General features: G+C 42.4%; 1 protein-coding gene across 1 annotated transcript in view; it reads right to left on the bottom strand.

Annotated features, from left to right (window-relative positions):
- LOC147891423 (alanine--glyoxylate aminotransferase 2 homolog 1, mitochondrial-like) overlaps positions 1–11,709 on the bottom strand; it is a 32,536-nt gene extending 20,827 nt beyond the window's left edge. Inside the window, exons 1-2 of the mRNA XM_087389387.1 lie at positions 11,176–11,709; positions 10,507–10,737 (exon numbers count right to left, since the gene is read on the bottom strand). Of these exons, the coding sequence (XP_087245513.1) occupies positions 10,507–10,737; positions 11,176–11,379 (435 nt within the window). The 5' untranslated portion in view covers positions 11,380–11,709. The remainder of the gene's footprint in view (positions 1–10,506; positions 10,738–11,175) is intronic.
- Between the last annotated feature and the right edge of the window lie 2,697 nt (positions 11,710–14,406).

The following is a 14,406-nucleotide window of genomic DNA, read 5'->3' as shown; positions in this document are numbered from 1 at the left end:
TGTAATTCCCCTATGTCCTGTATATGGAGGAGCATGACTTTCCATTATGACTTTCTGTCGCATCTGATCAGTGACACAGAGTCGTCCATGCATCAAAATGAAACCCTCTTTCAACATATAGTAATCATGCCTTTGACCATCAGAAAGCTGATCATAAATAGTTGAAAAATCAGCATCATTAACATACTGATCTTTCATCACATCTAACACATTGTTGTAAGCAATGCTCACTGCTGAAACACTGGGCTTCTTGGAGACTGCTTCAGGCTGTGGTTTCCTGGAAAGTGCATTAGCCACGACATTTTTGTTACCCGGCACATGTACAATTTGAAAATGAAACATTGAGAAGAAGTTAGCCCATCTCATGTGCTTTTCTGGTAATTTTCTCTGCGGGAGAAAATATCTAAGTGACTGATGATCTGTCTACACATAAAAATCAGCTCCAAGAAGGTAATGTTTCCATGTGGTCAAAGCATGTATCACTGCTAACATTTCCTTCTCGTATGTCTGCAAGTACAATTCAGCATCTTTGAGAACTCTACTCTCATATGCAACCACTTTGCCATCCTGCATCAAAGTGCCTCCTATGCTGTTCCCACATGCATCACAAGTTACAGCAAAGGGTTTTGCAAGATCTGGCAAGATAATAAGGGGTTCAGAACACAACTTTTGCTTCAGCTCTTCAAAAGCTGCATTTTCCTTTGGTCCCCAGCGAAACGGTACAGCTTTCTTTTGTAAAGCATGCACGGGAGAAGCAATTTCTGCAAAGTACTTTATAAACCTCCGATAGTATAAACACAACCCAAGGAAGCTTCTGACTTCATGCAGATTTTTTAGAATTGACCAACTCCTTATGGCCTCAACTTTTGCAGGATCCATCCTTTAACACCATATGACTGAGAAAATGAATCTCATGCATAAAGAACTCACTTTTCTTGGCGTTTATTAACAGCTTGTGTCTTTTCAACTCTTGAAACACAATAGTGAGGTGTTTCCTGTGCTCCTGCTCATTTTTAGAGAACACAATGATGTCATCGAAGAAAGTGCCCACAAACTTTCTGTGTGCTCTAAAAATTATGTCCATCATTCTATTGAAAGTGGCAAGTGCATTAGTCAAACCAAAAGGCATCACAAGGAACTCATATAAGCCAAATGAAGTGCGGAAGGCAATCTTGTAGACATCTTCAGGCCGTATCCTTATCTGATGGTATCCACTTTTAAGGTCAATACGACTAAACATTGAGGAACCTTCCAACCCATCCAATATATCATCAATGCGTGGAACTGGAAAACGGTTCTTATTGTGACTTTATTCAAAGCCCTATAATCAATACACATTCTCCAACTACCATCCTTCTTTTACACAAGCAACACAGGGAGCAATAAGGAGAATTACTTGGCTGTATTAAACCCACTTTTAAGATCAATACGACTCAACATTGAGGAACCTTTCAACCGATCCAATATATCATCAATGTGTGGAATTGGAAAACGGTTCTTAATTGTGACTTTATTCAAAGCCCTATAATCAATACACATTCTCCAACTGCCATCCTTCTTTTGCACAAGCAACACAGGGGAACAGTGGAGAATTACTTGGCTGTATTAATTCCTTTTCCAAGAGTTCCTTCACTTGTGACATTATCTCTTCCTGTTGTGCCTTACTGACACGATAGGGAGGTATATTAGGCAGTGAGCTTCCTGAAATTATATCAATTTAATGATCCTCGGACCTCTTGGGAGAGAATTTTTGAGGAAGTGTATCTAAGAAACAATCCTGAAAATCTAAAATAAAAGCATCCCTTTCTCTATCTAAAGCAGAAAGAGTAGAGCCTTCCTGAACTGGTTGGCTGTCCTCTTTGACGAAAATCAAGTACACTGAAATATGACGCTTTATTACATTGGAAATACAAGAAGCTGAAACTACAGGGATGGACTCCCCTTTCAACTTTACATCAAGTACATGATTTCTGCCTCTATGAGTTAAAGAAATCTTCTTGTTTCTCATCTGCACATCAGCCCCCACCTTGTACATCCAAGGCATCCCAAGCAAAGCATCACTCTCTGGCAAAGGCGTAATGTAGAAGTCCTCTGCATCCTGATATCCCTGGATATGCATCCTCAACTTGCCAATGATAGGAGTGACAGGTGTGTTGAGTTCAGGGTTGGCCATATCACACATGCCGGATGGCCCCATTTCCTCAGGCTTGATGTCAAGCCTTCCTGCCATATCAGGAGTTATGAAATTTGTCTTTGCCCCAGAATCAAAGAAAAACAAACAATTCTAATTTTTGATTTTTCCCCATGCTCTGCACATCTCGGTCTTTTTCATTTCCTCTTCATCATGTGCATGTGGCAAACTCCCAATCACATCTAGAAGAAGTCATGCAGAAGGTTTAGGCCTTTTGCCCTCCCGATCAGCTTGTTTATCACCATTCTGACCTGTCTCTTTTCTTGGATGGGCAATCATAAGAGCGGTGTCCCTCTCCTTTGCATATAAAACATTTGTTTTGCTCCATGAGTGACTTTTTCTCTTCATCAGATAGCTTGGTACAGGGCTGTTTATTAGGCTGTCCACGCCTTTGACCAGCTTTGAATTGAGCTTTTCCTCCCTTTTGAAACGGTCGTTTGCCATAACTTTTATTTTCAGATTTGATGTCCTTATCCTGGTGTTTGGCAGCCCGTTTGCTGTCTTCTTTCTTGCTGTCCATAAAGCCCAAATTCTTCTCCTGCATCCATGCATATGCTGTCCTTGCATTCTCAATTAATTGAGTCATAGAACCAAGCTTGGTTTTGATGCAATAATCACGTAGCTCACTAGGCAATCCACAACAATACCTCTCTATTTGCTCTTTCAAAGAAACATGCCTGTAAGAGCTCAATGGCAGCAAAACATCCCAAAACCTCTTGGTGTAATCATCAAGATTCTTGCAAAGTTTGTATGACAAGTCACGCTAGTGTGAAAGTACTTCAACTTCAAAAGTTGGAGTAAGCCAAGTAGAAGGGAACACTTGCTTAAATTCCAGCCAAGTAGCAAGTGCATCTCCATGAAGCATAAAGTTGGTATACCACTTAAGTGCATTGCCTTTCAAAAATGTGGCAACCTTCCTCATCTTGGATGCTTCTGTAAACAAACAAGAAATGCAGCATCAAACTGTTGAAGGAATGTGAGGGCTTTGTACCTGTCTTGTACTCCATTATATGTCTCAAACTTGACATGAGAACCACCATCCTTAAATTCTTTATATACATTTGATATTGGCTGTCCCAAAGATGGCTGTATTTTTGCAGCATTCCCTTCACTAGGGAGAGCCATGCTTGGCTGAACATTAGGCATGGGAGCATATGCTATGGCTTGCATGCCTGGTTGCATTCCCACATACATGGCTTGCTTTCTATGCCCAGTGGGCGGTGAAATCAACATAGCATCAAAGATAGAATCTGTATCAAAATATTCAGGTTGCTGCCTCAAATATGGCTGAGGTGGCTGAGCCACATTTATGAACTGCACATTATTATTTTGAGAAGTAAAAGTACCCAAACCAAGGCCTTGTGCTGGCTGCTCATACTATTGCACTGGCTGTACTTTTTGTACCTCTTTCTCAAGTACTCTTTTGGAGATTCCTCTCTCTTGGAAGTCACTTTCTGAGTCATTTTTTATGGTTGTCCCTCATGGAAAACTGATGTATAAGTGTGCGGTCCGCCATGAGAAGCTGATGCATGTGTGTACTCACTCTTTCCGTGCTTGTGCTTTCTTCATTTCTTCTTCTTCTTGGCATTTGTTTGCACAATCTGAGCCAAGAGGACATAGTAGCCAATGCCCAATTGCATTCTCAGCCAAAGAGGAGTGCAAAGGCATGAAGAAAGAGCATTTACAAGAGCCGACCAGCAAGAATTCCACTGAAAAATGCGAAAAGAAGCATTTCTGTCGCGAAGAAATGGGAGTTCTTGGGCTCAAAAGAAGCGTGCTTCAGAGAAGAATGCATTGAGAAGGTTTTGGAGAAGTTTCATCACCGGAAAGTCCTCCAAAACTGAGAAAAACCAGTCAACCAGCGCGTGAGACCACTCGAAATTCAACAGAAAGCTGTAGCTTTGCAAGAGGAGAGGCCCAGGAGGTTATAGAAGCAAAAAGGTTCAGAAAAAACCACTTTTGCAAATTCGACCAGCAAAAGAAGTGCTCAGCTCTGCCCGTTCTACCAAACGCAGGGAAGGAAAAGCATATCACTGCGAAGGGGAGGCAGAGGGGAAGCCATCGGGCCAAACGGGTGTCGAGGAATCCAAACGGGTGAGGAGTTATGAAGAAAAACGGAATTCAGCTGAAGGAGGCTGAAAAGTCCAAAATCTCAACAAAGGAGAAGATGAGAGAGAAACCACACATGTGAAGTTTAGAAGGCCCAGGAAGGTCCAAGAATGGCAAAGGAGCATGTAGAAGGCACTAGAGTCACCTGGAACTCTAGGGGGGCCACTGAAGGTACATGGCCCTCTAGGGGGCCCATTACAAATGCCATAGTTTAACTACTAGTCAATCTACTAGGAGACGTGCTAACAAAGTTGCTCTCTCAACTGTAAAAACGTTCCCTAAATAATGGAGGGCAAAGCCTCAAGGAACTATGTTCGCATATCAACAAATGTAGGAGTTATGGGCTGAGGAGAAACGTCTGTGACACTACTGAGTGCTTCCACTATGGAAGGTGCTTGCTCATGATGAGCAGTCTCAGATGGTAATCACTACCAAGTAAAGACTCATCAAAGGAGGCACACCCTTGGGTGCCATGGTGAGCTGTCAAAGTCAGATAAATAGAAGGCCCAATATGTGGCTAGCTCCCTATAGGAAGATCCAATCTGACAGACACGGCTGCCCCAAAATGTGAATGGAGGTTCGTACCCTTCAGTTTCTAGCTATTTTCATAACAGGCTTTGGGAGTGAGCCTTGTAGCATGAAGGCATATTGCTAAGTCTTACGAGGACAAAATGAGATACATATGTTAAACCTATGGGTAGGATGCAATCTATGTAACCAAGAATCTTTCAGTGTGATTATCTGTACCCTAAACACTCTTTTTTTTGCGAAACCACTAATTCAATTAATTAATACAATTTACAAATCGCCACCACCAAGTGTGGCATTTCTAAAAGATGCAGAGAAATGTCACCCATATGATAAGCATCATATAGGGATGTATGCAAAGAGCGCCTGAAGAATGCATATGTATCCAAAGGGGGGCATGAGAGGACATGTGATGGTTTCTATCATGCCATATGGCCCAGTATACAATAAATCTAACCCCCAAGAAGAAAGGGCTATAGTCAGTAAGAAAGGACTAGAATCTCCCGAATATCCAAAAGTGCTTAAACAAACTATGCGAAGGGAGGCGAATCCAAAGGCCTCAGGATAGGGTCACAAGGAGATCCTTAGTAGCTGAACAAGCCCACAAAAAATGGAGGATTGTTTCTCTGGGAGAAGAGCAACGCAAACGATGCGTAGATGCAATACCGCAACGAGTAAGTGTCGTCTCCAGAACCCCCAGCAAAAACCGCCACATGAAAACCTTTTGCTTGAGAGAAAGCCCATTCTTCCATATGGTAGGCATCATGTCACACCATTTGAGAGGTTAATTCAACCACCGAAGCTCATTGCCATGTCGATGTATCCATGGCGAGCGGATCAATAGCCGATAATCTCTCACAGAGTAGTCAATTTCATCATCGGAACATTTTGGCACGTCTTTTAAGTTCCCAATCCTCCAGTCGATCTTGCACTGGAAGACGAGGAATCAGGAGGAATGGCTGAATTAAGTCCCGCAGCTTTTGCCATATAGGCCTAGAGTGCATGCCCAGAGCATGACGCCTATTCACTATAGGAAAGAACATGAAAGTACCATCATTTTAAACGACATCCTGCACATATTTGACACCTTTGCACGCAAGAAAATATGCCTTACGGGGCTCTACCACCGCAAGAGGTGTTGGAAAGAGTCCTCAGTCTACTCCAATGTGTACTTTCCAATGCCATATTGTTTCCCATATCTGGTGGACGTCCAGACTAGCAAATGTATGGCAAGATTACTTGCAATCAGCAATTAGTTGGCTAGAGACAGGACTGCCAGGGATGTTTACTTGAAAAGCTCCCGCAATTAAATCCCAAAAAGTGGTCTCCCGATTACCGAAAGCACGTGTACGAACCTTAGTGCACATTCCAGCGAGCATTTGTGTCCATGGCTCCCTCTGAGCTGCAAAAGTAAGAAACATGGTAGCTTTCCGAGCAATCAAAAAATAGTGTATGTTTAAAATGTTGAGCTCTCCACGCCTCTTTGGAGAACAAACTAGCTCAATTTCAGGAGGCGGAGAGCTTTCTTGTCTTTTCTTGTTTTCCAAAGGTACTCCATTGCTTGTAACATGAAAGCATCCAAGGTTTTCTGATCCCATGCTATGAGTGGCAAGTGGAGCTGTATATAAGCCATTACGATTGCTTGTATGCTGCGCAAACGCACATGCAACAACCAAGTAGAGAGCTTCCAGTAATCTTGTTTCTGTTAGATACGCTGCATCACCGATGAGGTTTCCTCCTTCAAAGATATACACCAGCCAATCGGACATCCCAAGGGTCATACTATTTGTCCTAGTTCCAGAATGTGACCCAACCACAATAGCTCGTGCCAATCTTTAGCATTCAAAGGCAAAAGCTTTTGACTTTTGAAAGTTAATATGTAACCCGACAGCCATTCCATATAATTCCAAAGTCTCCATGATGGAGCGCATGTCCGATTGAGTCTTGCGCGGAAAGAAGCAAGAATCGTCTGCATATGCTTGACCCACAAAATGTTGCCATTTGGTAGTTGCAGCCCATGTAAACTGCCCTCATTTGTACGTTTGTCCATGTATAGCATGTAGCCATGGTTCTTTCTTCTGGCCCCATCTTTATTTTCCATTATTGAGATATCATATTACAAATCACACGTCTGTATTCTTCTATGTGAGTTCTGATTGCAAGATTCACATCTCGGTAGGGCATCCTCTCCTACCATGTGCGCATGTCATTCTGCAGCTTAGAGTGCTCCCTTTTCATGGCTGATCACCATGCATGCTATCTTTAGTATAGCACTTGTCACCTTCAGTATGACTTTTTCCGGACTTCAAAGCTCTTATCCTTTAGTGCGATCTGTCATCTTCAGCGCGAGCAATCACCTTTAGTGTGATGCACCTCTTCAGTATGGTCTTTCTCTGCCATCTTTAGCATGGCCATGGATCTTCAGTATCCATCAATCACATTCAGTGACAGGATGTCGAAAGCTAGTGCATGGGGTGGACTTCACACTAGTGAAGTTACGAGTCGATTGACTACCTTACCGGATCACCCTCCGCCTCGTATTAAAATACCAACATGCAGTACGAGACTGATGACGCTTCACACATCCACAAGGATTCTCCATACCCAACCATTCCTCCCTAAGACCTTTAATGGCCCTGGGGGTGAGCCTTGGTGTGTTAGGCTATGATGCTTAGTCAATGAGGATGGATCTAGATCGCATAGCTTATTGAATTGGGAGCGATCTCAAAACCCAGTCCTTGAGTATCTAGTTTCGAGAGCCTTTCAAGAGCTAAAAGATGGTCTCAGTTTGGTAGAATTCTGAGTTGTCTAGTGTTAGATACAAGTTGTCTAGGTTCTAGGCCTCTAGATTAATTGAGCTTGGTGAATGGATAAAATAATAATAATAATAATAGCCACACTCATAAAGTTATTGAAGTATTAAATTATTAAAAGTTGATGCTTTTCTAAAAAGCTAGTTTAGCTTTTCTCCTTTTTACTCTTCCAAAAAGCTAGTTTAGCTTTTTTGCTTTTTGCTTTTCCAAAAAGTCTAGGAGGAAAAGAGACGGGAACCGACCACGATTCTATTCCGGCAAGAAGAAGTTTGGATCAAATCAGTCTAGATAGGGACACTATTGACAAGTACAAGAAAGAGGCCGTGTATCAGATGTGATGGGGCTCATAAATTCTTAGAATGCCCCTTACGAAAGGGAAAAGACCAGAAGCTGGGACAGCCTACAAGGGGTAAAGGGCCAGCAAAAGTAAAGGCTGTTTTGAAAGAGATTGAAGATGATGAGGGATCCCAAAATCAGCTCTTGAAGGCGTGGGGTCGGGTTGGTGACAAACCTGCCCTATTTCTTTTTTATCCAGGTACCACTCATAACATCATTTCTTCAGAGTTAGCTTCTTCCCTTGGGATTGTTCCGACTACCATGCAAGGGAAGAGAGCTTGAGCAGCTTTCCAGATGAACGTACTCACACCAGTGGGTAGTCTTCTACGGGTTCATCTACAGGGTTATCTTGACCACTTGGATTTCCAAGTGGGAAACATAGTACACGTCGACATGATTCTAGGTCAACCTTGGCACTACAAGATGCAGCCCAGCCTCGATTTTCGAAAGAAGACAGTGACAGTGGTGCAAGGGGGGCGTGAAATTGTGATTCCTGCAGGAGTCTCTGGCAGCCTCATTCCCACAGTCAATCATATCCAAGAAAAGAAGGTATTTAAGAAATCTGCTTTCTCTTATTTGATTTTTGTTCCTGAATTGGATAAAATTAGGAACGAAGATAAGCTTATCGTTGAAAGGAGAGCTTTCATAGACGAGTTTGAGGACAATTTACTTCAGGATTAAGACAGCGTGGTTGCCAGTGCATTATCACGAAGACCACAGGTAAATTCAATTACAACAGCCTATCATGAAGAACTTGCAGTTATGAAGGATCAGTACAAGGATGACCCAAATACCTCCAATATATGGACACAGCTCAGCCAAGGCAGCAGCCATAAGGATTATTATCTTAGAGATGGATATTTATGGAACCAGAACCGGATTTGTGTGATAAGGGACCTCAGACCCAAAGTAATTGAAGAATGCCATAGTCCTCCCTTTGCTGGCCATAGAGGACTGTCTCCGACCCTCGGACAAAGCACCAGTTGCTTGTGCCACCTTGTTCTTGCATGCTTACTGGTGACATCTTGGCTGCTCCCTCATTTTTCAAGCTGATGAACCCTACAATAGCCATCTTGCATTGAATTGTTGCCTCCTACTGAACTCTAGGCCCCAGTTCATTCACCAACCACCTTTAAGCAAAATTGCTATCGATTTTCCAGCCTGTTGCTGCAGGTTTGGAACCAAATTTCATCACAAATTGGAAGCAAATGACTTTGAGCAATAAAGCACTTGTCCAATAGCTCTTGGATCTGTTTGGGAACCTCCTTATCTTTTTCTTACTGTTGATAACCTGTACGGACCCTTCATGATGGGCTTTGAATCTTCTTCCAAATAGATGGTGTGATCAACGTCCCTCTTGGGTGGCAGACTAGGGCATGTTTCGAAAATACATCTTGCTAGCAGTGTAACTCCAACATATCAAGGTCTTCAACCTTTAAGCCCTTACTCTTAATATCACCAACCTCAAGTTTCAAAGCATAGACACCCACATCTTTCTTGAGACGTCTCCTCATTTATGTAGCAGATATTAACTACAACCTCTGAGTTTGAATACCCATTAGATGCACTTTCTTGCCCTTGTTTCCAAAAGTCATTGTCAGATTTTGTAAATTCATGGTAAAGTTCCCCAATGACCAAAGCCAATCACAGCCAAGTATGACATCTATGGGACCAAGATCCAAGACAAATAGGTCTACAACATAAGAATAGTCAGAGGATTACAAAGGTTGTGGTTGGTAGTACGAGCTCCATTTGCCATTTCAACGTTCAAACTGTGAGGAAGGTCAACAAAAGTCAGCTTCAATGTGTGGACAAACCTAGAATTAGCAAAACTATGAGGACAAAATAGGTCCTTTAGAAGCCACAAAACAGAATCGTATAAAAGAGGAACGTTCAAAGAGGCCTTCCAAAAAAAGCAAAAAATATAGGCACTTTAGAGACAGACAAAAAGGACATTCAGGACAAAATGCTCAAAGAAAGTGCTGGGATGCCAATAGTGTACCTTGAGACCAGGACTGTTTCCATGGTTGCCAAGTATCAACATATCAAAGTCCCAAGGAAGACCTAGATCTAACCTAGAAAACTGCTCCTACGTCTCTTCAGAACCTCACAATTACGATGCATAGTCAACTATTTGTGTAACATTCAGATTTCTAAAGGGATCTTATGTTTATGCATCCTGTGCATTAACCGTCTGGCAGCAATGAGATTGACACACAGAGAACTACGATTGCATATGCGGTTATTAAGTTTGACCACCCACTTCCTTGAAAGCAAATCTTTATCCCCCAACTGAGCATGTGTCACATTTATTACTCTCCTCCTTGACAAATTAAAGAAGTGTGCTCGTCCGCGTGTCAATGCACAGCAAATCTGTTCTACCAATATATATATGATAAATAATCATACCGAGAGGAGTGACATCATCTGGCAGCTTTCTTCACATACGATCAAAAAAGCATACTTTAAGAACGAAGACCTTGAAACATTTGAGAAGCTTAACGCAACTAATGGTAGGTGCCAAAAAACCTTTAAATTGCCAGGCATCTTTTCAGCGAGTGCCTCGGCATACTCAGCCACGGCATGATGCAGGTAGATTGTAGTCGTGTGCTGCAGAAGTTTGGTTTGTCGTATAATTGCCTCCACTACTTCCGGGTGACAATGCCCACAAGAAACTGTAACAATGCCAGCAAAAGCATCTAAATAACGCCTCCCTGTCTCGTCATATAGATACTGCATCTTGCCTTCCACAATGTTTATCTGTTGAACCCTCCCCCCGCACAAAAAAACCACATTCTCAAAATCATAGCCAAAAGAAGACGCTTGGAGAGGTAACAGAGCAAAGCCGCTAGAGAATACTTCTACAAAACTGGTTAGGTGAAGATCAGATGTTGCATTCAAGTGAAATCAACTTGTCGATATAATATAAGATCGCAGCTGCAAGGCAGGACGTAATTTCTTCCCAGCCAGTTTTCTGACTTACATTTCAACAATCTGAAAGGACAGTGATACTGTTTCCGTAATATCTAATAAGTTAAAACGCGCCTCTCCCCGGTCGTCAGCCGTTTCAAAAGCCATTTAAGGCGAGATATACGAGAAGATCGCCGCAGGAATAGCTGACGTTTCAACACATGTTAAGCTTCCTGGTTAGATTATGAGAACAGCCGAAGCGAGCCACGTTAGGAGATGCCGGCATACCGGTTTTTTGTAGTAGAGAAAGATCGAAGGATTCATGAAGCGCTTCCTCTTCTCCAGTATTTCTTCTGCAGAAGGACCTGTGTATGGTTGAGGAGTGTGATCGAAGCCTGGAATGCGAGGCAGGGGTTTGGAGGAAGTAGGATGGGCCGCCAAGGCAAACGCCCGAGATTGGCAGGGAACTCGAATTCTTGTAAACCTATGCATTTTCGGTGCTCCCACAAGACTGAATGACTGCAGCAAAAAAAGGTCGAAACAAGGCAATGGCGGGTTGGAGCAGAAACAAGTACGCGCTTCATAACATTGGCCGCACAATAAGGGCAGGGCCCGCCCGGTCGTTCTCGTTCACCTGTGAATTGGGCATCGGTGTTTTTTCTACAACTATACGGGAGAGATTTGACGTTGGAGCAAGTAGCAATGAGGCAAAGCAGCACCAGCAGTCAGCGGCAGGAAGTGCAATCCTTCGTGTGCACTGTCTGCACCCAAAGAGACATTAATGATTCTATGTCACATGCAATTCTGCCACTCCTAACAAGACTTTCTCCATCTTTGGAAGCAAAACACATCAAGGGAAAATTCACCAACAAAATCAAATATCAAGAGATAAAGCACAAAGCTTTCCCCGTCTCCTTACATGGTGAGGTATAACCAAACACACAACATGGAGATAAAGCACACAGCTTTCCCCACGTGTATATACTTCGTCTCCTTACATGGTGAGGTATAACCATCAATAGAGCTATAAAGAATTTACCACTTGTAATTGACATGAATGAGCTAGAAAGAAAACCAAGTGCATTTGGCACGGTTGAAGCTAGTAGCAAGTACAAAGATATGGATTGCATGAGGAAGGGGAAGAAGTAACAAATTAATGCTTTGCGCCTCAAAAACCTAACCTTACCCTCAAAATAGGAAGATCAATAAGTTTATTTTTTTAAGATCAAGAAGTTAATTGCACATTGAGTGGTGACATTGATATTTATGGAAGTGAACATTCCCTTTAGGACATGTCATTTCATTTTCTTTTTACCTATACTATATATTAAGGAGAGGTTTTAGTTTTAACGTGTAGGACGATTGGAACAGCACGGGCCTTTGGATTTGATTCGATGAATGTGAGCCACCAATGGATGCAAATTGGTTAGAATGGTGATCTCCAAGTGTGTCCATCGTTATTAGCAGTGCCTCTCCTTCCTTGCAACCTGTCTCACTACAGCCTCTCTCTCGGTAGATCGTCCTTTGTCATTGCCACAAAAAACATGGTCACTTTTGCAGATATCCCATGTAGTCGCAAAGTGGAAGGCAATGATTGGTGATGAAGGGCACTAGATAGAGGATGAGGGCGATGGGCAAGCCTTTGATGATGAGGCATCCCATGCGTGATGAGGCAGGGGGAAGGCGAGATGTGTCTTCGTCGTCGCGACAGAGGTCAAAGCCAGAGTAGTCCATGAGGAAGAGGCCCCTCATGATGGGAGGTCCAAGTGGGCAGATTGCTTGAAATGGCAAAAAGGATATTGGATATGAGCTTGCACTACAAAGGAGGATCTATGGGAGAGGTAGCAAGTCATTGTTTTTGCCGAAACTTGAAGCAAGCGTAGGAAGCTTTAGTGTGCTTTAATGAGAGGCTATTGAATGACGTCCAATGTATTGGGGTTTTTGTAGTTATAACTATGGCTATTGGCATACTGAGCATTGAGTGGCAATGGCAAATTCTTGGAAAGAGGATGAGGATTGATACTCAAAGAATCCCTTGGTTGGATGCAATGTTAGTAATCTTTGGGCTTTTGGATGCTTGCTCATTTGAAGTGATCTAAAGCATTTTTTAGCTTCACCTTTGGAGCATTTTCCTGAATTTGACAGTTTTTGGAAAGCTCATGATGCATTTATGATATATTTTTGAATTGAATGCTATCTTTGTAAGGGACTAGACACTTCCACATCAGTGGTAAGACCTTCCCTATGGCCTCCAAAACCAAGATAGATAAGTTTGAGGGAGAGGATTTTCATACTTGGCAGACCAAACTGAAATTTATTCTCATGAAAAAGGGGATTTGGAATGTGGCTAATGGAAAAGAAAAGAAACCAATCACTAGGGAAGGAGAAGGTTTATGGCAACCTAAGGATGAAAAGGCAGTAGCCATAATTGCTCTTGGATTGAGTGATTCTTTTATCCACCACATTGATGGCTGTGAGACTGCTCATGCTGCATAGAGTCATCTTAAGCTTGTCTTTGGAGCATAGGGGAGATGTTCCACTCATCAAATTCTTTGATCTGAAATTGGATAGAGGAGAATCCATCTCTTCACATTTAAACTTCATGAAAAGCATACTGACTCAATTATCAGGCATCAAGTTTAATCTTGATGATGACATTGTAATTGCTATCTTACTCAAAAACCTAACTGAGGAATATGGCACTATTGTCATTACTCTCACCGATATACCAAAGATTAGTTTGGTGGAAATTGAGGCATCCCTCTTGGAAGAGGAAAGGAAAATGAAATAGAGGAATGACTATAAAGAACATGGTGACTACAAAGAACATGGGGCATATTTGGCCAAAAACAACTTCAAGGGATACACCAGCAAGAACAAGATGAATTGCAACATTTAAGGAAAACCTGAACATTTTGAGAAAGAATGCTATGCAAAGAAGAAATGTTCAGCAAACCTTGTGGAAGAAGCAGAGAAAGAAGAAGAAGAAGAACCAGAGGATGTTAAAGCTCTCATTGCTTTCACCACCCAAGTCAATCTTGACAAGGGTGATGACCCATATGTTTTCTAAGTTGTTTATGTGTGTGGTCAATAATGGTTCTCTGCCATGGATAGTCCATCCTTAAATGATTGTTAGTCCTTTGTTTGAGTTTTTACCTTGTTGGACCCATGGGTATTTCCATACATAGTCATTGTCCAATCCTCCAGTTGTAAACCAAGAGTCCTAGGAGTGAGTCATAGGTTGGGGCCATGTGTGTTGCCACCTGATGGTGCGCAATCCATGGAGCATCCCATTTACTACTGCTAAGGGATGAGGTCATCAATTTGTGGGGGGGTATGTAGAGTCAAATTGATGTATGGGTGTGTGTGCCTAAGGGCTAGGAGTCCTATGCTAGGAGTGTGTGAGAGTAGGTGTGCTAGAGTGGGTGTGATTGAGAGAATCGGGGAGTGATTATAGGATCTAAGGATTCCATCCTGAGATCATCAATGATGTCAAAGATGTATACTCTCTTGCCTATA

The sequence above is a fragment of the Dipteris shenzhenensis genome, chromosome 18 (assembly GCF_047967505.1).
Source record: "Dipteris shenzhenensis isolate YYH24624 ecotype China chromosome 18, Dip_SZ_1.0, whole genome shotgun sequence".
Taxonomy (NCBI): Eukaryota; Viridiplantae; Streptophyta; class Polypodiopsida; order Gleicheniales; family Dipteridaceae; genus Dipteris; species Dipteris shenzhenensis.
The sequence above is the reverse complement of the archived record's forward strand: the minus strand, read 5'-3'. Positions and strand labels throughout refer to the sequence as shown.